The sequence below is a fragment of the Aotus nancymaae genome, unplaced genomic scaffold (assembly GCF_030222135.1).
Source record: "Aotus nancymaae isolate 86718 unplaced genomic scaffold, 86718_ANA_hifiasm-v0.15.2.pri h1tg000059l, whole genome shotgun sequence".
Classification (NCBI taxonomy): Eukaryota; Metazoa; Chordata; class Mammalia; order Primates; family Aotidae; genus Aotus; species Aotus nancymaae.
The window spans coordinates 12,475,364-12,502,999 of NW_026988473.1; the positions used below are offsets into that span (position 1 = coordinate 12,475,364).

Below are 27,636 nucleotides of genomic sequence, written 5' to 3' on the forward strand. Positions count from 1 at the left end.
ATTCTGCCTCTCGGAAAACATTCTCCCAATTGCACAGTTCAAAACCCCACCCAAGCCGGCCCTGAATCACTGTCGGTCGGCTGAAGCCGAGTCGCACTTTGTTTTGACCAAGAATACAGAGGGCGCTGCCTGACATTAGTCTGGGGGCTTGGGGGAGAAGATGGGGGTCTAGGGTGGAAATGTAGGTGCTGGGGCTGTGCCAGAGGGAGAGTGTCCGGGACCAGCGGGCGAGTCACGTGCGTGTGAAACTCGACCTAAGGGGAGGGGAAGGGGAGGGAGCCCCCGCCCCCACGTCGGGGCGCAGCTCCGGACGCGAGTAAATACAACTATCAACTCCGCAGATCCACTTCATCCAAGCCCAGCCTAGCAGACCTCTGGCGCCCGGCGGGTTCCCAGTTCCCTCTCTTCTTCCGAGGGGCAGCGGAGGCGAGGCCACCGGGCTGTCAGGCTGAAGCTCTGTGGCCGCCGGGTCCCGCACGCGGAGAAGACCCCAGCGCGGGCGCGGCTCAGGGCAGGGCCCGCGGGACTCCGGACGCGCCGCGAAAGCGTTGTGCTTCCCAAGGCGTCCGCTGCTGCTGGCTACTCCTTTATCCCCGACCGGAGGTGAGCAGCGTGGGCGGGGAGGTGGGGCGCGGAGGGTCCCCGGCAATGCGTCCGCTGAAAGCCACCGAGGCCGGGTCCCGCCAACACTCCCAGGCTTCCCCAAGGAAAGCCCGTTACTTGCGCCCGTGGTCCTGCGGCACAGGGTCTCGTCTCGCCAAGCATGTCCTTCCTTCTTTTCTCCGGCCCCTCCGACTCTTCTCTTCCTCTCGGGCTGCGGCTCGCTGCACTTCCTCTGGTTAGAGCTGCACTTTTGCCAGAGTTCCGGCGATCTCTGCGAGCACCTGAACCAAAGCCCCATTTCACAGATGAGGATACCGAGGTCCCCTGGAAGTAGTGACTCGTGCTTCCTCCCGTCGCCCTGGGTCTTCCTTGCCCTCGTCCTCTCCGCCTTCCTCGGTCTCACCCCGGGTGTCGCTCCCTGCCCCCGCGCCGCTCGCGTTCCCTCTCCTCCCGCCTAGGTTGCAGCGGCAGCGGCGGGGGGAGCTGGAGCTCCTTCCCTCCCTCTAGTAAACACACCCGCCCGCCAGCCCATCCGCCACGACTGCCCTTATAAAGTCAGCAGCCACCAGACTTCCTGCTGAAGTCCGAACCCCCTCGGGGCCAGAGGGGGTAGGCGGGTTCCGAGGTACAAAGCCTGGTGCCCCGTGCCCTGCGGAGTGAGTGAGGGGCACGCAGGGGCGGAGGGGACCGGTGAGAGCCCGTTTTGGGTCTTCCTCCACGTGGCAGCTGTTGGCTTGGCCCGAGAGACTGTAGGGTTGTAGGTCGCCTGATGTGGAAACGGGGAGGGCTTGCTGCCGCCCGGCCCCAGAAGGGAGGAGAGGTCTTGGAGGGGCAACTGGAATGTGGGGTGGTAGGCTAGCCTTGAACTTGCCTTTCCTCCTCCTGCCAGCTTTTTGGGGTCTTTCCTGGCGTGAGAGTCCGGGAATGGGCCAGCGGTGCTTCAGAGCGCGCTCTGCCCCTTGCTGTCCCCTGGAGACCTGGGCGAATGCGGACTTGCCCCCCAGCAGCTCTGTTCTGCGCGCCCTGGCCTGGGTGGGAGAACCCGGCAGCGCGCCAGGAAGCTGCAGCGCGCGTACAGGACCTTCCTTGTTTCCGATAGTGGCGCAGCGGGAACCCTGTGCCGCGTGCACCTCTGGCACTGCTAGTGAGCGCAGAGCCCGTTCTGTGGCACCGGCTGGGAAGCCCAGGGCTCTATGGGGGCTCCATGAGGGTCCTCTCGCGGGTTGGCCTGAGGGGTCTCGGGTGCCACCATGATGCAGGACCCCTCCCAGGGGCCACTGGGGGGCCCTTCGCCCAGCGCTCTGTTTCTGTGCAGGCTCTCGGCCAGCATGGCCCCCACGCTGCAGCAGGCGTACCGGAGGCGCTGGTGGATGGCCTGCACGGCGGTGCTGGAGAACCTCTTCTTCTCTGCTGTACTCCTGGGCTGGGGCTCCCTGCTGATCATGCTGAAGAATGAGGGCTTCTATTCCAACATGTGCCCAGGTATGCCTGAAAATGGGCTGGGTGAGTTGGGGGGAGGGATGGCAAAGGGGTAGTTGAAAGCCCGAGAACACCAGGTGGCCAGGTGGACCAGAAAGCAGGGTTGGCAGTTGGACAGCCTCACTTTTCGACCTCTTCAAATTTCAGGAGGAGAATGGGTGGCACTCTGCCCACTCTACCTCATTTATCCAATCCAGTGGTCACTGAATGCCAAATGTCCTGCTGGGCATCCAGACCCTGGGACTAATAGGCAGTCTTAAGCCTCTGAGAGCCTCAGGCCTAGAGCTCTTGGAAGAAGTGCTGCACCTAGCTGGGAGAGGAATTTCTTAATAGGGCTGCTGTAAGGCAAGGGAGAGCTGCACGGAGTGGAGTATGAATGTAAAGGGCCCCACACTCTTCCCCTTTCAGGACCTGGGAGCCCCCAGGTTTTCAAATTACTCATTTGCACAAAGTTAAACAGCCTTATTTCCTCTAGGATGACATTTTGGAAGATCTCTGGTTTCCACTTCAGTCACCTTGTGTGAGTGGCTTGGAAACTGGGAGTAGGAATTCTAACTCTTTGGGAGCCGTAACTACAGCTACGAGCTGTCTGAAGCTGCCTTGGGGCAGGGAGTTAGCCCAGCTGGTGCCTGGGACTTGTTTCTGATGGGTATCTTCCTATTCTGGGAAGGGGAGAGCTGTGCTGACAAGCTCCACCCAAGGAGCTGGGTAGAAGTGGGATTTGGCTCTCCTCTTCTCTTTTTATCCCCTTTCCCCAACCTCTGTTGTGGAGTAAGCTTGGAAGGAAGGCTAGCTTGGATCTGAATCTCAGCTTCCACCACTTTTATCAGTTGGTGACTTCAGTGAATTCGTTAAACATGGAGCTTCGGTTGCCTAGTCTTCAGAATGGGAATAATAGTAGTATCAATTCCATGGGAGTGCTGTGAGAATCAACAGTGCTTAATAAATATTAGTGTCCTTCTGGTTCCTCCTGGCTTCTCATTTCAACTCCTTGCTGCACAGCACCTCATGTGGCTATGGAAGAAAACCGATTCCTTGGTGGGTGGAGATGGGGAGGTCTTGATCACTGCTCTAAACGGCAGCTTCTCCACCCCAGGATCTGTCCCATCCAGCCAGGGTTATCTGTAAAGAAGCAGTAGGTGGCACTGAGAGATGGCGACTCGCCCATGCCTCCTGGCCCCAATTTTGGGGTGATAGGGGCTGGAGGAGGTGGGGTTGGCAGCCAGCCTGGGATAGCTGGGTGGGTCGGGAAGAAGAGGCCTGAGATGAAATGATAGACATACCAGGATGGCTGCAAGAACCAAGTGGAGGGCTATCATGGATCCACATGATATCCAAGTCCCCTATGCGTTTATCCTGGAGATAGGAGAGAACCTGCCTGCCCTTGATGCCTGACACTGCCCCCATGTAACTTCTTCTTTTTATTTTGAGACAAAGTCTCGCTCTGTCAACCAGGCTGGAGTGCTTTGGTATGATCTCAGCTCACTGCAACCTTCTCCTGGGTTCAAGCGAGCATGCCTGGCTGATTTTTGTATTTTCAGTAGAGACAGCCTTTCACCGTGTTGGCCAGACTGGTCTCAGCCTCCACAGTGCTGGGATTATGGACATGAGCCACCATGCCTGGCCTACCCCTTGTGTAACTTCTTCCAGCCTTCCCCACCTGGTGCTGGTGGCATTTCTTTAAAAGCAACTTGAAGATTAATTTACATCATATATTTTGATGAGGTCTGACAAATTACATGCCTCAGTACCCATCACAAAGTATTTAGAACCTTTCTATCACCTCCCAAAACTCCTGCTTCCCTTTTGAGGGCTCATCCCTCCACCTGCATGTTTAAATATGAAAAATATGTAAAACAGCTTTATTAAGATATAATTTCCATACCTTACAAATCACCCATTTAAAGTATATGATTTAACGGTTTTAGTATATTCAGAGTAGTGCAGCCATCACCAGAGTCAATTTCAGAACATTTTCTTTATCCCCAAAAGTAACTCTGTTCTGATTAGCAGTACTCACTACCCTCACCCCCACCTCCCCACCCCCAAGCACCGGGCAACCTCATCGATTTCCTGTTGCGGCTTTGCCTGTGATAAAAGTTAGATTTACTTATTCTGAATATTTCATTTAAATGGAATCTTGTAATATGTAGCCTTTTGTGATTGGCTTCTTTCACTTAGCATGATGTTTTCCAGGTTCATCCTTGTAGCATGTATCAGGACTTCTTTTTATTACTGAATAATACTCCATTGTATGGATCAGCCACCATTCTATCTACCCATTTGTCAATTGATGGCTGTTTGTGTTGTTTCCACATTTTGGCTATTATGAATAATGGTCTGACTGGGTGTGATGGCTCGTTTGTCATCCAAGCTTATTTCAAGGCCAAGGCATAAAGATCACTTGAGGCCAGGAGTTTGAATCTGCAGTGAGCTATGATTGTGCCACTGCACTCTGGCCTGGGCCACAGAGTGAGACCCAACTGTTCGTCTCTTTTGGGGTTTTTTTGTTTGTTTGTTCTGAGACAGGGTCTCACTCTGTGACCCAAGCTGGAGGGCAGTGGCACAGTGACAGTTTACTGCAGCTTCAACCTCCTGGGCTCAAGGGATCCTCCCACCTCAGCCTCCAGAATAGTTGGGACTCCAGACCTGTATCACCGCATCCATCTAATTTTTAAAATTTTTTGTAGACACTGGGTCTCACTATGTTGCCCAGACTGGTCTTGAACTCCTGGACTCAAGTGATCCTCCCTCCAGGGCCTCCCAAAGTGTTGGGATTACAGGTGTGAGCCACTGTGCCTGGACCTCATACAAGTTTTTAATGTGGATTTATGTTTTCATTTTTCTTAGGTATTGCTAGGTCTGTCATAAGGGTAACTATGTTTAACATTTTGAGGAGCTACCAAATTGTTTTCCAAAGTGGCTGCACTATTTTACATTCTCTTAAATTTTTTTTTTTTTTTGAATTAGAGTTTTGCTCTTGTTGCCCAGGCTGGAGTGCAATGGCATGATCTTGGCTCACTGCAACTTCCGCCTACTGGGTTCAAGCGATTCTCCCTGCTTCAGCCTCTCGAATAGCTGGAATTACAAGTGCCCACCACCACACCCAGATAATTTGGTATTTTTAGTAGAGACGGGGTTTCTCCATGTAGGTCAGGCTGGTCTCAAACTCCCGACCTCAGCTGATCAGGCTGCCTCAGCCTCCCAAAGTTCTGGGATTACAGGCGTGAGCCACCATGCCCAGCCACAACAGTTTTTAACATTGAAGTCCAATTTATCTATTTTTTTCTTTTGCCATTTGTGTTTTGGTGTCATGTTTAAGTAACTATTGCCTAATCTCAGGTCACAAAGATTTATACCTCTGTTTTCTTAGAGTTTTGTAGTTTTAGCTCTTATAATTAGATCCTTGATCCATTTTGAATTAATTTTGTATATAGTATAAGATATTTACCTGGTGTTGTAAGTTGCCCAGAAGTGGGTGTGCTTCTAAACCTACTGTTAGGGTTTACTAGAGGTGACCAAAGTGAATTCCTTTCCTTTTCTCGGAATTTCTTTTCCTTCCTTCCTCCCTCCCTCCCTCCCTCCCTCTCTCTCTTCTCTTTTCCTTCCTTCCTTCCTTCCTTCCTTCCTTCCTTCCTTTCTTTCTTTCTTTCTTTCTTTCCTTCTTTCCTTCTTTCCTTCTTTCCTTCTTTCCTTCTCTTTCTTTCTTTCAACAGAGTCTCTGTCACCCAGGCTGGAGTGCAATGGCTCCATCTTGGCTCACTGCAAACTCTGCCTCCTGGGTTCAAGCAGTTATCCTGCCTCAGCCTCCTGAGTATCTGGTATTTCAGACATGTACCAGCATGCCTGGCTAATTTTTGTATTTTTAGTAAAGATGGGGTCTCACCTGTTGGCCAGGCTGTTCTGGAACTCCTGGCCTCAAGTGATCCATCTGCCTCTGCCTCTGCCTCCCAAAGTGTTGGGATCACAGGCGTGAGCCACCACACCTAACTCTTTTCTCAGAGTTTATTTGTTGATTTTTTGTTTTATTTTGCTTTTTAGACAGGGTCTCAATCTGTCACCCAGGTGGAGTGCAGTGGTGCGATCATTGCTGCAGCCTCAAAATTCTGGACTCACGTGATCTACCCACCTCAGCCTCCTGAGTAGCTAGGACTACAGGCCTGTGCCTCCACACCTGGCTAATTTTTTAATTTTCCGGGACTTATTTGTCCATTCTTGGAAAGTAGGGTACAACATGCCTATCTCGGTCTACCTCTCTTCCCTTCAGGGGACCCCAGCCTAAATCCTTGAGGCTGTCAGGCTGACTACAGGTGCTGTTCCCTCATCTGCCTCCATCATGGTGCCTGATCAAAAGTGCTTGCTTTCAGGCTGGGTGCAGTCACGCCTGTAATCCTAGCACTTTGGGAGGCCGAGGCAGGCGGATCACCTGAGGTCAAGAGTTTGAGCAACATGGCGAAACGCTGTCACTACTAAAAATACAAAAATTAGCTGGGAATGGTTGGGCCTGCCTGTAATCCCAGCTACTTGGGAGGCTGAGGCAGGAGAATTGCTTGAACTTGGGAGGTGGAGGTTGTGGTGAGCTGAGATCATGCCATTTCACTCCAACCTGGGTGACAGAGTGAGACTTTGTCTCAAAAAAAAAAGTGCCTATTTTCTGCTTTTTGGGACTTTATTCACTGTGGGTGTCAGTCTTCCTCTATAGTGTCCCAAGAACACAGAATCAGACCAGGAATCTGTGTCACCACAGTGTGTGAAAAGAGGCAGGCTTCCAACTCTGCTATGTGCTGTTGGCTGATTGGAGCCAGTTACTTAATTTTCTTAATACCTCAATTACCCCATATGTATTATTTGGGCACTTATGCTGGATATAGAGTAGTTAATTCTGAGAAACAGTTAATGGAGCCTCTGTTTCTCAGAATTTAGGCAGAGGCATTTCAGTTTATCACAAACTGTATCTAGCAGAAGTGCCCAAAGAAAACAATTGCTAAAGTTCTCCAGGCATTTACTGTTAGTTATTTAGTCCTCACTATGAATCTGTGATACAGGTGTTATTATTAACCCTTTTATAGAAGAGAAACCTGAAGCTCAGAGATGCCAAGTAACTTGTGCAAGGTCACACAGCCAGTAAATAAAAGGCAGCGCAAAGATTCGGTTTCACATCGGACCCCAGAATCTTTCTGCTGGGACTCATGGGAATAGTGTGGATGTCCCCGACCTCCAGTGGCCTAGGGCTCTCCTGGGGGAATCCAGCCATAAACAGGCACCAGCTAGAACCCAATCCTAAGGTAGTTCTTGTTTGTTTGGTTTGGAGACAGGGTCTCACTCTGTCACCAGGCTGGAGTGCAGTCACTTTGTCACCCAGGCTGGAGTACAATGGTGTGGTCTCAGCTCACTGCAGTCTCTGCATACCACATGTTGGGAAATACTGCTTTCCCTGGCTTGCAAGCTCAGCTTGATCACTGTCCCACCATATGCTTCACTTTATTTGTCTATAAAACTTGGGGTGGGGGAGGTTGATGCCAAAGACCTTTTCTGTTGTAATTAACATGGACATAGGTCTAAGACCTCTTGGTATCTTTGGGCTGGCTCCCCTCTTAGTTTAGAATTTGGATTTTATTCAATTTCTCAGAGTGATCAAGCCTCATGAACGTACTCATTGGTCAAACTAATAAAAGCCTGATCGATAAAACAGGAATGAATGTCTTAATTGACACTAAATCATTAGCAGTTCACTGGGCTGGATTCTTCATCAGTGGGAGAACCCATGTCCTTGCTGACACTGACATGTGCTTGAGAAACTTGCTAAGCTTACTGGCCCAGGTAACACAGAGGCCCTTTGGTGCAATGGAAAACTGTTGACTTTTGAGATTATCTTGAGTTTGAATCTGAGCCTGCCTGTAAGAAGCTGGGTAACTGAATTGCTTTGCTTCTTGGACCCTTACCATTTATAAAATGGGGACCATTGCACTCACCTTGTGGGGTTGATAGGGGTTAAATGGGATTCTCTATAGAAAATACTGGCACAAAGTAGGTGTTAATTTGCACGCTAGTGGGACTGTTTGTGACAGAAATTGTCATTCGATTATCAAAGACTTAGGAGCAGGAACAGTGTCTAATTCAGGGACTGCAAATGGAAATGCCAGTTGGGACCAGGAATTTGCTAATAATTGGGTAAAGCAGGGCAGGTGTAGGGTAGCACATGTCTGGGAATTAAAAGAGAGGTGAAGACTTGTATGCCCTTGAGAAGGCAAGCCCTGGCAAAAAGGGGTGGCCTCCACTCAGCTCCCATCATGCCCTGATCTTCTGACTTTTTAAAGAGAAGCAAGAAGTCTGGATTTTTATGTGGTTACTCCGGATTTTAAACTGGCACTCGATTATAATTTACAACACTATAACATTGCCAGCTGAAGAAGACTCTCCATTGCCCAAGACAGTTCCTTCCCTGGCTGATCAGCACTCAGGATCTTCCAGGCCTTTACATTCTTCCTCATGTTAACACACAGATCCCTTTACCCTTACTCTTGTGCCGCCTGCATGCCCTTTGGATATGTAAAGTCAGGGGTCATTTTCACCACTGAGGGCAGATATCCTATACCATTCCCTACTATCCAGGCATTATCACATCCTCCTGTTGGTTATTTTGTTTTATTTTGCTTTTTTTTTTTTTTTTGAGACAGGCCCTTACCTTGTCACCCAGGATGGAGTATAATGGTGTGATCATGGCTCACTGCAGCCTCGATCTCCTGGGCTCAAGCAATCCTCCCACCTCAGCCTCCTGGATAGCTGGAACTAAAGGCATACATCACTGTGCCCAGCTAATTTTTAAATTTTTTTTTTTTTTGTAAAGACAGGGTTTCCCAATGTTGCCCATGCTGGTCTTGAACTCCTGGGCTCAAGCGATGCACCCACCTTGGCCTCGCAAAGTCCTGGGATTACAGGTGTGAGCTACTGTACCTGGCCTGGTTTGTTCTTTTGGCAGCACCTGTTACTCTAGAGCTGTGAACTTCCTTTCTCATGCATTGTGGGATGCCCAGCTCCTAGAGTACGTGCTTACCACGTGACCCACCAGGAGGGTCAGCTACCCCTTCGTCAGATCCTTCAGGAGCACTTTCTCTGGGCCAGGCACTGTGCAACAAAGCTCTTTGTTTACCGTCTCCAATTTAATCCTCCTAGGGAGGTTGTGGGTAAGGCATTCTCTGCTCCAGTTTGCAGACAAGGAGCCTTAGGCTCAAAGGGAGGAAGTTCCTTGGTCAAGGCTGCACAGCTAGTAAAGGCTGGTGGTGGGAATTCAGACCCTGGTCTGCCTGCCTGCCCCAGGTGCACCCTGAACTTAACCTTGGCAATGCTGCCAAGTGACAAATTGGAGGCCTAGGGGCAGCCACCTCATGACTCACTGAGCATTGAGTAAAGGGAAACAACCCTTTGTCTCCTATCACTAGCTTTTCTGCTGAACTTGTCACAACTCCAAGCTGGCAGTTTACCATAAGGACAAGTCCTCCAGGTGGACTTCTAGAGGGGACTGGAGGGCAGTGCCTGGTCCTCATTCTGTGCCTCGGCTTCATCACCTGGGGAATGGGATACTTTAACTGACTCATGGGGCTATTGTGTTTAGAACAGGGCCTGGAACATAGTTACATGCTCAGTAAGTATTAGTTATTATTATTTTCTCAGACTATCGTTTATTGGGAAAGCTTCCTCTAAGTTTTCCCATGCCGGGCCATTTTAGTGAATTCTTGTTATAGCCATTAGAGCACCACTCACTGCCTTTGCCTTTGCCTCTAGATATGGGGGCACTTCTTGTTGGGGGTCTGCAACCCCCTAAGCTTGGACACTGAGTGCATATTACAACTTGGGAAATACCTCATTTATGTCCAGTATCTCATTTGAGCTAGTTGAAGCCTCGGGCTGTGTGCGTGCAAGACTCTTCCAGGGTCAGGTACAAACTGCTGCCATTTCTGGAGCAGCCTCATCAGAGGAGACGTGACTTTAGGGTACTCTGGCATGGGATTTGAAAGGAGGCCCCCTGACCCTGGGCTGCTCTCTCCCATGCCCAGCTGTTCCTGCTGTCATGTGCTGAGCCCTCCCTTCCCCCTCCTCAGCTGAGAACAGCACCAACAGCACCCAGGATGAGCAGCACAGGTGGCCGAGCTGTGGCCAGCAGGACAAGATGCTCAACCTGGGCTTCACCATTGGTTCCTTCGTGCTCAGCGCCACGACCCTGCCACTGGGGATCCTCATGGACCGCTTTGGCCCCCGACCTGTGCGGCTGGTTGGCAGGTGAAGGGGCTGGGCTGTGGGGAACTGGAGGAGAGGGACCCTGCTGCAGGGGGAGGGGAGGCTGGGTGCTCACTTCCCTGTGTCTCCACAGTGCCTGCTTCGCTGCATCCTGCACACTCATGGCCCTGGCCTCCCGGGACGTTGAAGGTGAGCTGTCTGTACTCTTGTGACCCCACAAGGAAAAGTGGGTGGAATGAAGGTGGATGTTTACCCCAACTCCTGCTCTTGGCATCCCACAGCTCCCCAAATGCTCTCATCTGCCCCTCTCCCCCTTCCAGTTCTGTCTCCGTTGATATTCCTGGCGCTGTCCCTAAATGGCTTTGGTGGCATCTGCCTAACGTTCACTTCACTCACGGTGAGTGTTACAGGCCTGGCCTGGCAGCAGGGTTCCCCTGAGTGGGCTAGGGGAGAGGCCTGTGGACGTAGATCACTAGATCAAGTGCATGTGTGAGAAACTGTGCACGTGGCTGCGAAGGGCGGGTGTGAGGCTGTGTGTGTGTGGATGAGGCTGTGTGTATTTGTACGTACAGAGCCCATGAATGTCTGCGAAGCTCTGTTCTAGGTACTGGAGTACAACACAATCAGGACTGATCATGCCATCCTCCCTGCTGGAGGTTACATTTTGGGGGTGAGGGACACAGACAACCCAATGAACAAGTTAACTCATAAATTAGGTCAGTAGTCGTAGGTGCTGGGAAGAAAATAAAACTGGGTAACATGATCGTGAGGGGGAGGAAGCAGCTCGAGACAGCGTGTGTGTATGTCTGCCATGTCTTGGGAGAGTGGGTGTGTGACCCTGTCTCTATGAAAGCCATGAGTTCATAGGTGTGTTTGTGAGCGTACTAAGTTGAACCATATGAAATTATCGGCACCTCGCTGAGCTTGATTTATAAAAACGGCTTTTGCACATGGCTTGACCTATTAACATGTGTGTGAGTTGTGTATGTGTGTTGCTCTAAGTTTGTATATTTATGTGAATGTGTAAAAGCGTTAAAGGCTTAGGAGTGTCAGGAGGGTGGAGGGGAAGGTTCCTGGCTGGGCTAGCTCAGACTATTTATCTCCGAGAAGGGCTGCCTGACTAGGTGGTTTTAGCCGAATTTCACCTCTTCCCAGCAGCCGCGTTTAATTCCAACCCGGGACATTTCACAACTCTGAAGGAAGGAAGCGGATCCCTTTCTCCCCGCCCTTCTGCGCAGCCCCTTCTCCCTGATGTGCAACTTGGCCCAGAGCCCTAAATCCCTTCTCCCCGGGGCTTGACCTCAGACCCTCCCCGGCGGCCTGGTGGGGCGTGGCCAGCAGCTCCTCCCTGCTATGGCCCTGCCTCCTGTAATCTCCAGCCAATGGCAGGGCCCGGCGCCGTCCCCGCCCCTCAGCCCCACCCCTCTCCCTCTGGCTGGTCCCGCCCCCTGGGCCCCTGCCCTTGGCCCAGACTTGGACCAGGACATCCCGTGCTGCGTCCTGCGGGCCCAGCTGCTGTTGCCACGCGCGCTGCAAGGCCGCCAGCCCGGGGTTAGCTGGCCGGCCTCGCCCTACCCACGGTGCTGGGCGGAGACAGCGTCCGTGGCCCCTTGGAGGGGAGAGGGCTCTGCCCCTCTCCAGGTTTGGCACTCTTCCCTGGCGTCCTTGGCTGTCTCACAGATGCAGAGTGCCAGGGAGACCTCTGCCTAAGTGGGTAGAGGTTTTTCCTGAGCCACTTCGCGGGGGAGGGGAAAGGAGAATTTAGTTATTTGTGTTTAAACACTTTTTTTTTTTTTTGAGACAGAGTCTCACTCTGTCTCCCAGGCTAGAGTGCAGTGGCGCGATCTCAGCTCACTGCAAGCTCCACCTCCCAGGTTCAAGCAATTCTCCTGCCTCAGACTCCTAAACAGCTGGGATTACAGGCGTATGGCACCACACCCAGCTAATTTTTTTGTATTTTAGTAGAGACAGGCTTTCACTGTGTTGCCCAGGCTGGTGGCGAACTCCTGAGCTCAGGCAATCCACCTGCCTCAGTCTCCCAAAGTGCTTGGATTACAGGCGTGAGCCACCGCGCCTGGCCTAAACACCTTTACCAGAGCTGTTGAGGTCTCCCTTCAGGGTCTCAGTTTCCCCTTCTGTGGAGTGGGTTTAGGCTTTGTACAGCTCCTAAGGTCTTTCCCAGCTGTGGGATCTAGTGACCTGGGGAGGATGGTGGGGCCAGAGGAGGGTATGTGTGTGTGAAGGGCATCCTGACTTTGCCTTCCCTTGCCCTGAGGGCCCGGCAGAGGCAGGTGAGCGGAACACATGATCAATTAATTCTCTCCTGGTGGGGGCTCTGGTCCTGCTCTGCGTCAGAGTCACCTCCTCTGGAGACCTGGTCAGCCCCTGCTCCGTTTCCTCCCTTATTCCCACCCTCACCTACCAGGACATGATTGGTCCTGATTAAGCAGAAACTCTGCTGAGAGGGTTAAGAGGCACAGCCTGTTACTGGGACACAGCCATGGCCACAGCCTTGGGTTAGGGCTGGGACAGTCACAATGTGGAGAAAGTCATTCATGTGCTCTGTGAACTTGACTACACTTTTTCTCCTTGGGTCTCAATTTTCTCTTCTAAAATGAGTTGGAACGAGATCAGTGTTTCTTTTTATTTCTTTTTTTTTGAGACATAGTCTCAGGCTAAAGTGCAGTGGTGTGATCTCAGCTCACAGTAACCTCCACCTCCCGGGTTCAAGCGATTCTCTTGCCTCAGCTTCCAGAGTAGCTGGGATTACAGGCACCCGCCACCACACCCAGCTAATTTTTGTATTTTTTGTAGAGATGGGGTTTCACCATGTTGGCCAGGTGGTATTGAACTCCCGACCTCAAGCCACCTGCTGGCCTCGGCCTCCCAAAGTGCTGGGGTTACAGGTGTGAGCCACCGCGCCCAGCCAAGATCAGTGTTTCTTAAACACCTATTCCATGCGTTGTTTGGAGGTGCTACGTAATAAAAGGGCTCCATAAACAACAAACTTGGGAAACGCTGGGATTAAACAAAATTAACAAAATGTCTCTTTGAGGATGTGTCTGGAGCCTTATGGAAGCAGAAGGGCACTGTGAGTGTGTAGGCAGGGGGCAGAGCACAGTTTCCCACATTGATTTTTCTGTTTGTTTGGCCTTGGGGCTTTTCTGCCGCATATCCTGGGGCTGTTTTATGGAGCAGGGCTGGGAATGCTGGGCAAGGGTCAGGATGTCCCCTGCTCATGGATGCTGCTTTATCCCATCAGCTACCCAACATGTTTGGAAACCTGCGCTCCACATTAATGTCCCTCATGATTGGCTCTTATGCCTCTTCTGCCATCACCTTCCCAGGAATCAAGGTATGGAGCTGCTTGGGGGTCCATCGAAGCCCCCTGGGTTTTCTTTTTGTCTTGACACAAGAACTGGGTGGGGTGAGCAGCAGCTAGTGCTGACCCACGGGTCTGACTTCTCTGCTCTCCTTTCTGTCATTGTCCCAGTGCAGGCCTTCCCCCTCTCTCCTGGGCCAAGGCAAGCTTTCTCAGCTGCTCTCCCTGCCTCTGATCCTTTTTCTCTGTAGTCTGTTACTCATATGACTTCCAGAAGTATCTCAGATGGAGAACAGGCTCACACACTGCTGAAAAACCTCCAGTGGTTTAGCTTCACTTACAGAATCAAGTCCAGCCTCTTTTCAGGCATTCAAGGACCCTGACTCTCTGGCTTCATTCAGCCTTTGGGGCCACATTTTTCCACACCTTCCAGAGGCTGGTTCAAGTCACAAAGTTAGTTTATGCCAGGCTGGACCTTGGGCAGGTAAACCTGATGTACCTGGAAGCTAGCAGACCAAAGTTTTAGCTCAGTGCAAGCTGGGAGCCTCTGTTTCCTCTGTCAAATATCAAAGCATCCTTTAAGCCGTGCTCCTCAACCTCCACTGTGGGCAATTATTTTGTTATTTTAGAAGGTACTTTTGCTCAGCATCTCCAGAGGAGTTTGAGAGAGCGCATGGGTGGGGGGCCATCAGTTGTTCTGGTGGCAGGCATGGAGGGTGGGCAGTTCTCCCTTCTTTTCAACTGAAGTAGTGTTTGAGGAGCCAGATCTTACCCTCCACACATTTGAGGGTGTGGCCCCTTTGAAGCTCTATCCTGTCCCCAGGGAGGGAAAGGCCCCATGGTCCAAGACTGCAGAGAAACAGAGGTTTGAGCAGGAGCCCAAGGGAAGGGCAGGCATTAGTTATCCTGGGCAGGTGGCATGGGGAGGACAAGAGGACAGACGTCTTCTCTGTGCACCAGCTTCTTCCATCAGAGGGACTGACACATTTGCACAGAATTTCATTCAATTCAGAACCTATCTGCCCTGGGGTTGAGAGGCTTTAGGCAGAGCACCTGTACCTCCCTCTCCCCCACCCGCCAGGTGTTGCATCTGGGAGCACCTGGGAAAAGAGAGATAAGGCTGAACATGACCAGTCTGTGTTTGCCTTCCCCCCGGGGAACGTGCCGGGAAGGAGCAGGGTAAACAAGATTAGGCCTGGTAGACCTAGAGTGTTAAGTTTCCTTTGTACATACTATGAAATGGACATTTTTGGGTGAACGTAAATAAAAATGTTTGTGGAGTCATAGGCAAAAATGTATCTATCTTCTTATGATCATGGAAATTTCAGAGCCATTTTGAGCCAGGGGCCAGCAACTTCAGGTTTTGTGGCGACTACTTCATAGCTCTCTAGGGGGGCTCAAGTGAAAAAGAAAGAGGAATGATGGGTCTTCTGAGTCTGACTCTAAACTTCCGGTCTTGGTTTCCTCATCTGCAAACTGGGCACGAGGACAAGGGGAGAAGAGACCTTCTTTAAGCCTCTAAGGTCTGGGATCTACCTTGGTGGGGTCTGGGGCCAGGCAGCCTTCCCCACGGGCCTTCCCCCGCCTCTCACAGCTGATCTACGATGCCGGCGTGGCCTTCGTGGTCATCATGTTCACCTGGTCTGGCCTGGCCTGCCTTATCTTTCTGAACTGCGCTCTCAATTGGCCCGTAGAAGCCTTTCCTGCCCCTGAGGAAGTCAATTACACGTGAGTGGCTGGACTGGGCGGAGACTCCCTGCTGCGTGGCCAGGGCTGTGGTGATATGATAGATGGAATTAGCTTTGGATTCGGAGAGTCCTCAGCTTGGACTTCTGCTTGGCAAATCGCTTGAGCCCTGCAAGTTCTGCTTTCTCATCTGTACAATGGGCCTGTTCCTACCTACCCACGGGTCGCTTTTGTTTGTTTGTTTCTTTAGAGGCAGGGTCTTGCTCTGTCACTCAGGCTGGAGTGCAGTGTCTTGGTCCTGGCCCACTGCAGCCTCAAACTGCTGGGCTCAAGCAAACCTCTGCGTCTGCCTCCCAGGGTGCTGGGGTTACAGGCACACACCACCGTGACCAGTTAATTTTTGAATTTTTTGTAGAGACAGGGCTTACTATGTTACCCAGGCTGGTTTTGAACCCCGACCTTAAGTGATCCTCCCGCCCTGGCCTCTCAAAGCACTGGATTAGAGGCATGAACCACCATGCCCACCTCCCATGGATGTTTTTAAGTAATAGAGTTGGCACATAACAGGTGGTCAAAACACGGTAACTATTTTTTGAGACAGAGTCTCACTCTGTCACCCAGGCTGGAGTGCAGTGTCACAATCTCCACTCACTGCAACCTCCTGAGTTCAAGCAATTCTCCTGCCTCAGCCTCCTGAGTAACTGGGATTACCGGCGTGCACCACCACACCCAGCTAATTTTTGTATTTCTTAGTAGACACAGGATTTCACCATGTTGGCCAAGCTGGTCTCGAGCTACTGGCCTCAAGTGATCCGCCTGCCTTGGCCTCCCAAAGTGCTAGGATTACAGGCATAAGCCACTGCACCCGGCCCATGGTACCTACTTTTGTGGGTGCAAAAGTAATTGTGGTTTTTGCCATTAAGAGTAACAACAAATATTGTTGTCATCCTTTCTGGGTTTGGAAGAGGAGATCAGAGTAGGAGGCACCTCAGCAACAGTACTCGATGCCATGTGGTCCCAAAAAGCAAGCACTCCACCTTTTGTGGGGCGACCTTTTCCAGCCCCCAATCAGCTCAGCAGAGGCAAGGGGTGATACTCCACACGAAGCACATATGGTGACATGATAGAGCTGACAGTTACACCAGGCACTGTACTTAGCGTCATACCGTCCTCAAAAGCTGTGTGATGTAGATTTGGTATCGACTCCATTAATAACATAATAACAACCCCATTATAACTCCATTAATAACTCCATACAGGGAATAAAGTGACTTTCCAAAGTTCATGCCATTCAAAGGAGGGTGAATCTTTGGTTGGATAGAGCCTGTCTGACTCTGGAGTCTGAGGTCTTTTTTTTTTTTTTTTTTTGAGAGAGTCTAGTTCTGTCACCCAGGCTGGAGTGCAGTGGTGCGATCTCAGCTCACCGCAACCTCTGCCTCCCGGGTTCAAGTGATTCTCCTGCTTCAGCCCCCTGAGTAGCTGGGACTACAGGAATGCACCATCACACCCAGCGAATTTTGTATTTTTAGCGGAGATGGGGTTTCTCCATGTTGGTCAGGCTGTTCTTGAACTCCCGACCTCAGGTGATTCACCTGCCTTGGCTCCCAAAGTGCTGAGATTACAGGTGTGAGCTACCGCATCCGGCCAGAGTATGAGGTCTTAATGCCGCCTCCTCCGTGGGAAGAGCCCAAGTGAAAAACAGCTGATCCACTCTTCATTTACTTGGCATCTGTGCTAAGCTGGTCCCTGAGCCAAGCTCTGAGTGACACAAACAGGAGCCCTGCATTAGGGAGCTTGCGAGCTTGTCAGTGCTGGGAGAAGGGGTGCTGGACACCTCTGGGACGGCCACCTAGTGGTAGGCTGTTGAAGGTGGGCTCTGTGTGGCGAGTTCCCCTACACTCTGGCCCGGCTGCCTGCAGGAAGAAGATCAAGCTGAGTGGGCTAGCCCTGGACCACAAGGTGACAGGTGACCGCTTCTACACCCATGTGACCACCGTGGGCCAGCGGCTGAGCCAGAAGGCCCCCAGCCTGGAGGACGGGTCGGATGCCTTCATGTCCTCCCAGGATGTTCGGGGCATCACAGAAAACCTTCCTGAGAGTGAGTGTCTGGCCAAGGTGCCAGCCTTGGGGGACAGGGGTGGTGGGTTCTCATATTTAGTGGTCACTCATGTTCGATTATTTATTCGTGCCACTCTTCAGTCCTTACAACACCCTGTGATGTAGGCGGGGTGTGCTCCCCATTTACAGATGGGCAAATCCAAGCTCAGCTAACTCTGGGAAGTTCAGATGCAGGGTTACCCTGCTGGATTCCTGGGATAGGGGAGGGAGGAGCTTCCAAAACGGGGACAAGGTCTCTGGGCCCGTCGGGTGGCTGGTTTCCTTAGCGCCCCTTGTAACCTCTGAGCTTATTGCGTCAGGTGAAGCCAGGCCTGGGAGCCTCCCGGCAGGAGTCCTCCACACCTGGCTGGCCTATGCCCCCTGCTGGTCATGGGAGGAGCTGCACCACCTGCCTAGGCTGCTTCTCTGGAGGGTACATGAAGATGCCAGGACTGTCAGCTCCATGATAAGTGGAAAGAGCTCCTTGGAGTCAGGAGCAGGAGTTGAGGGCTTTGAGTCCTGCTCTCCAGTTATAGGCTATGTGACTTGGGTAGATCACCCAACCTTGCTCTTGATTTCCTTACCTCTTAAGCTAGCACTAAAAGCACCCCACAAACTGTGAAGTTAGTAGTAATGATTGAATAACACCATGGATGTGGAAACTCTGTAAAGTGCAAAATGGTGTGAAGTTTGAGGCTGGTTACCCCCAGTGCCAATCCTCAGAGGGCAGCGTGGCTAAGGGCATAAGCCGGAGTTCAGCTGACTGCTACTCCCGCCCTGTGAGCTCAGCCAAGTCATTTAACTTCCTGAGCTGCAGTTTCCTCATCAGTAAAATGTGATAAGGATAGGGTTGTTGTAAGATCTTATTAAATGTGATAGTGCATGTCAAGTATGTAGCCCAGAGTGACTGCTTTAGAGTTTTGTTTTGTTTTTTTTTTTGAGATGGAGTCTTGCTCTGTCATCCAGGCTGGAGAGCAGTGGTATGATCTTGGCTCACTGCAACTTCCGCCTCCCAGGTTCAAGCGATTCTCCTGCCTCAACCTCCCGAATAGGGGGGACTACAGGCCTGCACCACCATGCCCAGCTGATTCTTGTATCTTTAGTAGAGACGGGGTTTCACCATATTGGCCAGGCTGGTCTCGAACTCCTGACTTCGTGATCTGCCTGCCTCAGCCTCCCAAAGTGCTGGGATTACGGGCGTGAGCCACCTTGCCCTTCCAGTTTTGTTTCCTATAAAATAGAGACAGGGTCTTGCTGTTGCCTGGGCTGGAGTGCTGTGGTACAATCATAGCTCACTGCAGCCTTGACCTCCTGGGCTCAAGCGATCCTCCTGCCTCAGCCTCCTGAGTAGCTGGGAATACAGGTGTGCACCACCGTGCTTGGTTAACTGAATATTGTAGGTCTTGCTATGTTGACCAGGCTGGTCTTGACTCCTGGGCTCAAGTGATCCTCCTATCTCTGCCTCCCAAAGTGTTAGGATTACAGGCGTGAGCCATGGCATCCAGCTGAGTTACTTTTCCCACATGAAGCATAGGATATACATCCAAAAGGCACCTAAAAATGTTCTGAGCTGGGCCGGGCACGGTGGCTGATGCCTGTAATTCCAGCACTTTGGGAGGTCAAGGTGGGTAGATCACAAGGTCAGCAGTTCAAGACCAGCCTGGCCAAGATGGTGAAACTCCGTCTTGACTAAATATACAAAAAATTAGCCGGGCATGATGGCAGGTGCCTGTATTCCCAGCTACTTGGAAGGCTGAGGCAGAGAATTGCTTAAACCTGGGAGGTGGAGGTTGCAGTGAGCCGAGATCGTGCCACTGCACTCCAGCCTGGGTGACAGAGCAAGACTTTATCCCCCCAAAAAAGAAAAATGTTCTGAGCTGAGCAAGAGCCTGGAGACACGTGAGTCTGAACATTCCCGTCCTCTCCAAAATCACATAGTTAGTGTCATTCCCCAGAAGAACTGCATGAGCTGGGATAGTCAGAGGGCAATGGAAGATCTGGGGCTCAGGGGTGCCCCCTGCTGTCTCCCCAGGGTCTGTCCCCTTCCGCAAGAGCCTCTGCTCCCCCATTTTCCTGTGGAGCCTCCTCACTATGGGCATGACCCAGCTGCGGATCATCTTCTACATGGCTGCCATGAACAACATGCTGGAGTACCTTGTGACTGGTGGCCAGGAGCTTGGTGAGGCACCACAGAGGCCCCTGGGGGTTGGGGGCATAGGAGGTCACCTTGGCTGGGCTCCCCTCACCATACCTTCCCCTTCCCACAGAGACGAAGGAACAGCGACGAAAGGCCACAGAGACAGGTAGGGTGATGAGAGCTGGGCCCTGGCCCACACCTACCCTGCTGCAACCCGCTTTCCAGGGGGCAGGAGTCCTCTAGACCTGGGCCCACCCAGGTAACCCTGGGCATCTGGGGGATGCAACAGTCTGAGTTCAGAGGAAGGTGATTTTGGTGCTCTCTGGCCTCCGCTGGAAGGGGTGGTGGTGCCCACTGAGTGCCAGTTCCTGACCCCACTGCCCTTCCCCTCCTGCCCAGTTGGGTTCTACTCCTCCATCTTTGGGGCCATGCAGCTGTTGTGCCTTCTCACCTGCCCCCTCATTGGCTACATCATGGACTGGCGGATCAAGGACTGTGTGGATGCCCCGACGCACGGCACTGTCCTCGGAGATGCCAGGTGACCTGCCAGCACAGAGATGGTGACAGCAAGTGGTCAGGCAATGCTTTTCATTTTCTCTGCACTTTTATATCCAGCGTCTCATTTCTTTCTCTCAAGAAACCTAGCAGAGCAGGGGTACCTCTCCATTTTACAGATGAGAAAACTGAGTCTAGAAAGGGACCTGGCTTGCCTAATAATAAGAATAGCTAATGCGGAGTGCTGACTGTGCACTCAGCACCTTGCCTTGTTTAGGCCTACAAGACCTCTCTGAGGTAGGTGCGTTCATTTCTTCATTTTGCAGATGAGGACACTGAGGTACAGGGTTGCACAGTGAAGTCACTCACCCAAGATCACACAGCTTTTAGTGGCAGGCTCCAGAACCTGTGTTATCAGGGTACACTCCAAAGTCTTGTTAGACTTGCTAGAATAGAGTTGGCATATTAGATATTTATTGCTGTATAACAAATCACCCCAAGGCTTGGCTTTTTTTTTTTTGAGACAGTCTCACTGTGTCACCCTGGCTGGAGTGCAGTGGTGCGATCTCGGCTCACTGCAACCTCTGCCTCCCAGGTTCAAGGATTCTCCTGTCTCAGCCTCCTGACTAGCCGGGACTACAGGTGCCTGCCACCACGCCCAGCTAAATTTTCACTTTTAGTAGAGATGGGTTTCACCGTATTGGCTAGGCTGGTCTCAAACTCCTGACCTTGTGATCTGCCCACCTCAGCCTCCCAAAGTGCTGGGATTACAGGCGTAAGCCATCACGCTCGGCCTTAGGCTTAGCATTTTTAAACAATAGATACTTCTCATTTCATACAGTTTCTGACAGTCAGAAGTCAGGGAGAGACTCAGCAGGGTGATTCTGACTCACAGCCTCTCTAATGAAGCCATAAGCCAAGCTGTGGGCCAGGGCTGCAGTCATCTGAAGGGTTGACTGTGGTTGCAGAATCTATTTCAGTTCAGTTACTCCCATGGCCTCTTCATAGGTCTGTTCAGGACATAGCACCTGGTTTCCCCCGAGCAAGAGGGCTGAGTGACAGAGACCCAGACAGCCACAGTACATTCTCTCAGATAATCTCAGAAGTAGCGTACCATCACTTCCATTACACTCTATTGGTGGCACAGAATAACCTGGTATACTGTGGGAGGGGATTGCACAAAGCAGGGAATTCCACGAGGCAGGATCCTTGGGGGCTGTCTTGTTGGCTGGAGAACACCAATAAGTTTTTTTTTTTTTTTTTTGAGACAGAGTCTTGCTCCTTCACCCAAGCTGGAGTGCAGTGGTACAATTTCAGCTCACTGCAACCTCTGCCTCCCATGTTCAAGTGATTCTCCTGCCTCAGCCTCCCCAGTAGCTGGGATTCGCCATTGAGTCTTGAACCCAGATTCTGTGACTGCTTTTGCTCTTTTTGTGTTCATCCAAATAGTCCCTGTTTATCCTGAGAGGAGGAGAGAAAGAGACTGGGAAAGAAGGAAATCCAGTGGCTTCCCTCCCTGCCAGCGGAGCCTGGCCCTGGCCCTGGCCCTGGCCTTCCTCCTCTACCCTCTGCTCTTAATGTGGTGAGGGTTCCCTAGCAAGGCCTTTCTATCCAGGACACATGGGCTGCCTGTCCTCACCCCAGCCTACTGACCTCTGTCCTTGACTGGCCTCAGGGTCCTTGATCATGCCAGAGAGAGGAAGCACTGGACAGTCAGGCTGACCTGCTGTCCCCAGGAGCGCATCTGCTTTTGTCCAGGGCAGGGACACATTCCTGAGGACTTCTGATGAGAGACAGTGTGAGAGCTTCCCACTTTCCACCTTCCTTTCCATCCTTGGTTCTCAAACTTTCAAGCGTGCATGAGAATCACTTAGTGGGGGATATTTGTCCAAATGTAGATTTGCAGATCTCCCCACTGAGATTCCGAGGGCTGAGATCAGGTCTGTGAATCTGCGGGTTAAGAAAGCACCCTCTTTGATGCTTGTGTCATTGTATAGGGGAGCAACACTTTGAGTAACGTGGAGCTAGAGAACATGGGTGTCTGTGGGTTTCCCGTGTTTTTACTGCCCCAACAGTGAAGGCATATCTGAAGGGGGAGGGGCCAGGCTGAGAACCAGGGAGTTCTGGGAATGTAGAGGCAGCAGCCAGTGACTTCCCATTCTCCTCAGGGATGGGGTTGCTACCAAATCCATCAGACCACGCTACTGCAAGATCCAGAAGCTCACCAATGCCATCAACGCCTTCACCCTGACCAACCTGCTGCTTGTGGGTTTTGGCATCACCTGCCTCATCAACAACTTACACCTCCAGGTACCCACCTCCATCCTTCCCATCTCCCTGCCTCCCGGGACTCCTCCAAAGGGATGGTCCACCCAGCATCTGCCTTCCCGGAAGCATGGTTCTGGTCTTCCGGATCTATTTTCCGGGTTCTCCAGGAAGTGTTTCTAGTAGATTGGATTGGCGAGGGGGTAGGAATTGAGGCCCAGTTGGCCTCTTCACCCTACCCCTCCTTCCTCCAGCCTCTACACACGCTCCTAACCTCTTCACATGCTCTTTTTGATTTTAGTTTGTGACCTTTTTCCTGCACACCATTGTTCGAGGTTTCTTCCACTCGGCCTGTGGGAGCCTCTATGCTGCCGTGTGAGTCTGTTGGGCTGAAATGCCTTCCTGAGCTTTGCACCCGTGATCAGAGAATGCCAGGGCAGGGCTGGAAGGGCCCCAGGCATCCCCTAACGCACCCCTCTCTGAGCCCCTCTGATGGCAGGGAGCTCACTTCCTTAAAGGCAGCCTACCCCGCTGAAATTGACTCCCCCTCTTGGTGTCTTCCCTTAGAGGAAGCTGAAATACCTGGTGTGATAACGCTTTGGTCCTATGACTGCTGTTTGAAACGGCCCCCAGAGTGGCCTCCCCTCCATGCCCACCCTGAAGAAATTTCCCAAGGGCAGCCATTTGCCTTATAATTTTCCTCTTCATGTTAGACAGTCCCCACTTCCCTCTCTCCCGGTTTCCCCTGCCGGGCGCTGCTGAGGACTCTCCCCTGTGTGTGTGATGGAGTAACAGGACATTACAATAGTGATGATGAATCATAACCATTATTGAGTGCTTCGCTGGGGTAGGCAGCAGGCAGGGTCCTCGACCATCAGTTCCTGAGTTCAGCCTCACTGCAGCCGTCTTGGCAGAGGGCAGCTCTGTTTCCTTCATCTGCTCAAGCCAGAACCCTGGAGTTTCCTTGATTCTTCTCTCCCTTACCCTCCACATTCAGTCCAGCCCCGGTGCAGCCAGCAGCAGCTTCCACACACCCCAAATCTGACCCCTCTTGTCACCTCCACTGCTGCCTCTCCAGTCCCAGCCACCAACATCTCTAGCCTGGATTATTGTGGCAGCCTTTAGTCTCCTCACATCTGCCCTGCCCCCTCCCTCAGTCTATTTTTAACAGGGGCTGCAGTCACCTGTCAGGACATAAGTCTCTGCACATCACTCTGTGTCGTCCTATCTCATCTGTCTCAGAGTAAAAGCCAAAGGCTTTACTGTGGCCTAAAAAGCCCTCCCAAGATCTGGCCCAGCACTTCCCTCCTCTCTAGCTCCCCTCCTCCCTTGCTTCCTCTGCCACAGCCACAGTGGCCTCCTAGTGCTCCGGAAGTCCCAAGTGTGTTCCCTGCTTGGCATCTTTGCCTGTACTAGTCCCTGTTTCTAGAACATTCTTCTGCAGCTATCTGCAAGGCTCCCAGTCTTACCTTCTCCTTCGGGTCTTTCCCTGACTGTCCTCAGTGGGGCCTCCCTCGGCTGTCCCATGCACAGTTGCAGCCTCTCGATGGCCTCCTTCTCTGGCTTTTCTCCTTAGCGTGTATCACTGCCTAACACTCTGTGCATTTCTCTTGCTTATTGTCTGACCACTGCCTGCTCCATCGGAAGGCCACCTCCTTGAGGGCAGGAATCTGTGGGCTTGCTTGATCGCGATATCTCCAGTACCTAGAGCGGTGCCCGAGCCATAGTAGGTTCTCGGCTAAATATTTGTTGACAGACTACAGTGGACAGTCCTGTGAGGTCAGTGCCCTCCCTGTTATTAATGGAGAAAGTGGGGCTCAGGAAGGTTGAGCTGCTTGCTAATATCACACATACAGGGAGTGTCAGCATTCAGCTCAGTGGCCCTGAAGTTGCAGCATTTGCCCTGAAGGCTGGGAACCAAAGGGTCCATGCAAAGATCCTGAACACTGAAGCACCACCCTGCCTGCCCAATGGGGACCATGTGGGGGAGGGGATAGGAGACGTGCTGGCCTGGGCTGGAGAGGGCCACACACCCCTGATGCTCCCCGTCTCGTGGACAGGTTCCCATCCAACCACTTTGGGACGCTGACAGGCCTGCAGTCCCTCATCAGTGCTGTGTTCGCCTTGCTGCAGCAGCCACTTTTCATGGCGATGGTGGAACCCCTAAAAGGAGAGCCCTTCTGGGTAAAAACCAGGGTTGGCGGGGGGAAGGGGAGTTAGAGCCACTCTACTGGGGGCAAGGGTGGGGCCTTGTATGTGGCCAGAGGCATCTTGTATGTGGCGCTATCCCTCACTCATCTGAGGCACCTCGGAGGTCTCTAATCTGCAGGTCCCCAAGTTGCCTGCCTTTGAGACCCCCTGCCACAGAGTGTTTTAAAAATCCAGATTCCCCAGCCTGAGGGATATCTCAGCCTGAGCCTAGGAGTCTGTTTGTGTTTTTAATTTATTGTTACTTTTTATAGAGAAGGTGTCTTGTTCTGTTGCCCAGTCTGGAGTGTAGTGGTACAATCACAGCTCACTGCAGCCTCGGACTCCTGGGCTCCAGCCTCAGCCTGCTGAGTAGCTGGGACCACAGGCAATGGCTACCATACCCGGTCAATTTGTAAAAAAATTTTTTGTAGAGATAAACATAGTCTTGCCATGTTGGCCAGGCTAGTCTTAACTCCTGGCCTCAAATGATCTTCTTACCTTGGCCTCCTGAGTGCTAGGGTTACAGGCGTGAGCCACAGCGCCTGGCTCCTACGCGTCATTTTCAATAAACTCCAGGTGCTTTTTAAAGTGGCCCAGTCCCGATTCTTGGGCCTGTGTTCAGGCACAATTGGTCCAACCCAGCTCTACCTAGTGTGGAGTCCTGTCTCCAGCACCCCTGAAAGGGGGTTCTTCCCTCTTAGCTTGGATACCCTCAGTGTTGGGCACCCAGTCTGGCACAAGGCAGCCCACTGCTGGTAGACAGGCTTTTCCTTACGTTGACTCCTCTGCCTCCCTGAAGCTGATCTTTCACGTGCCCTGTGGGGCCAACACACAAACCCTCCTCCCACAAGAACTGTGATGAAATAACCGCTTCCATTTACCGAACACTCGCTATGTCCTAAGCATGATGCATACTTTTTTTTTTTTGAGACAGAGTTTCACTCTGTTGCCCAAGCTGGAGTGCAGTGGCATGATCTCAGTTCACTGCAACCTCCACCTTCCAGGTTCAAGCGATTCTCCTGCCTCAGCCTCCCGAGTAGCTGGGATAACAGGCATGCACCACCATGCCGCCAGCAAATGTTTTTGTATTTTTAGTAGAGATGAGGTTTCACCATGTTGGCCAGGCTGGTCTCAAACTCCTGACCTCAGGTGACTCGCCCGCCTTGGCCTCCCAAAGTGCTGGGATTACAGGCATGAGCCGCCATGCCCGACCCTTGTGCATAACTTTTTTTTCCACTTACATCTTCGCCACAACAGCCCTGAGAAGGAGGCACTCGGTAAGAATTGCCATTATTTGCCCAAAGTCACACAGTGAGTAATGCAGAGTGGTATGCGAACCGAGTCAGAGCCCGTGTGTCCTGGGCCTTCGAAGCCTTCTGTCTACCAGGCTGGGCATCCCAGCTCCTAGAGCTGTGTCTGAGAGCCTCCCTCTCGCCACCCCGAACCAGAACCCATTGGTTAACATCTCCAAAGGTCAGAGTGGTGAGCCCAAAAGGTCCAGTTTCGGGAGCAGCCTGACCAGCCCAGACTCTACACTGGTGTGTCTTCCTCATACTTACCCAGAGAGTGCTGTATGGTATGGGAATCCACCAGGCCCTGCCACTTGTTAGACCCAAGCAGTCTCAGCCACTTTGCAGAATTGCTGAACTTTTTTTTTTTTGAGATGAAGTCTTGCTCTGTCTCCCAGGCTGGAGTGCAGTATAGTGTGATCTCTGCTTACCTCTACCTCCGCCTCCTGGATTCAAGCGATTCTCCTGCCTCAGCCTCCCGAATAGCTGGGATTACAAGTGCACATATTAGCTGTATTTATTAAATACATTTATTAAATAAATATAAGTTTTAGCTGTATTTATTTTGGCTCAGGACCTGGAGAAAAATGGCCACCTTCTCCTCCCTGTTGGAGGCTAAGGGCAGATGAGTACCTGCCTGACTCTGTTTCTCCCTCCTTGCCCTAAAGGTGAATCTGGGCCTCCTACTCTTCTCACTCCTGGGATTCCTGTTGCCTTCCTACCTCTTCTACTACCGTGCCCGGCTCCAGAAGGAGTACACCGCCAACGGAATGGGCCCACTGAAGGTGCTTCGTGGCTCTGAGGTGACTGCATAGACTTCTGAGACCCAGGGACCTGGATGACAGGCAGTCAAGTCCTGAGCAACCAAAAGGAGCTCCCCATATGGCTTTTCTACCTGTAACATGCACAGAGAGCCAGGGCCGTGGATTTATAAATACCAAGAGAAGTTCTATTTTTGTAAAGACTGCAAAAAGGAAAAAAAAAAAAACACCTTCAAAAACGTCCTCCAAAGCAACGCTCCATTGACTGAAGATAGTCCCTATTCTAGAGGGGTTGAGCCTTCTTCTTCCTTGGATTGGAGGAGACCAGGGTGTGGAGCTGCCTCTTCTCCCCTTCTAGGAATCTGTCTCCTGAGGGCATTGGCGAACAGGCTGGCCCTAAGGTCCCACGTGCCATGAGTAGGCACACATGCATGAGTCTTTGTGTGTGAATGTGAGAGAGACACAGCCTGCCCTGCAGAAGGAAAGGGGCCTGGGGTGCCGGCTGTGTCCTGGGTTGGGGGTTGGGGGTTGGCCCCTTCCAGGGACAGGAGGGCGGGTTCCCTCTCTGGTGCTGCTTCTTGCAAGTCTTAGAGGAAATAAAAAGGGAAGGGAGAGGCTGGCTGGTATGTGCCTCTTTGGTGGTTGGTGGGGAACGTCTTCCCACACCCCTATCCTTCACCCAGGCGCAGCTGGGCATTAAGTAGGACGCTTGACATGCCAGCCCGTTCGCCTCTGGCTGTCTGGCTCACCTCCCTGTTCCTAACCATGCCCTGCCCTTGGTGCTTGGAGGGAGTCCAGATCCTGCCCCCCACTTCTCAGGATTTGGGGTATATCCAGGAAGCTGGCTTTTCTCCATACAGAGGGATTAGGGCAGAATGCTTGGGAAAGAATGCTAAGGCATGACTCAAACTTTCCCACCATAGCATCCCTAGGGCCTGCCGAAAGTAACACTTTTTTGGAGTCTTCCTATTTTATCTTCAAACTTGATGCAAATTTTGAGCTTCCTTGTTATACTATATTTACATTTACTTTTAACATTGAACTGAGGCTTTAAAGTAAATAAATAAATAAATCGAG

At 51.8% G+C, this 27,636-nt stretch overlaps 1 protein-coding gene across 8 annotated transcripts; it reads left to right on the forward strand.

Moving 5' to 3' along the window:
* Positions 1-27,636, forward strand: SLC43A1 (solute carrier family 43 member 1). 8 transcript variants are annotated; one of them, XM_012476500.3, is made up of 16 exons: positions 1-236; positions 342-603; positions 1,919-2,085; positions 10,182-10,359; positions 10,451-10,506; positions 10,638-10,714; positions 13,580-13,672; positions 15,234-15,367; positions 17,245-17,423; positions 19,455-19,601; positions 19,690-19,725; positions 19,959-20,097; positions 22,223-22,364; positions 22,621-22,694; positions 24,380-24,503; positions 26,467-27,636. In XM_012476500.3, exons 3-16 carry the CDS (start codon positions 1,932-1,934, stop codon positions 26,611-26,613), a joined length of 1,680 nt encoding a protein of 559 aa, XP_012331923.2. In that variant the 5' UTR covers positions 1-236; positions 342-603; positions 1,919-1,931; the 3' UTR covers positions 26,614-27,636. The 8 variants fall into 8 exon arrangements, 7 of the variants coding, with proteins under 7 accessions (XP_012331923.2, XP_012331922.2, XP_012331920.2 ...); XM_012476499.3 differs by lacking the exon at positions 1-236 and adding an exon at positions 844-1,259 and having other exon boundaries at positions 586-603; XM_012476497.3 differs by lacking the exons at positions 1-236; positions 342-603 and adding an exon at positions 641-1,259.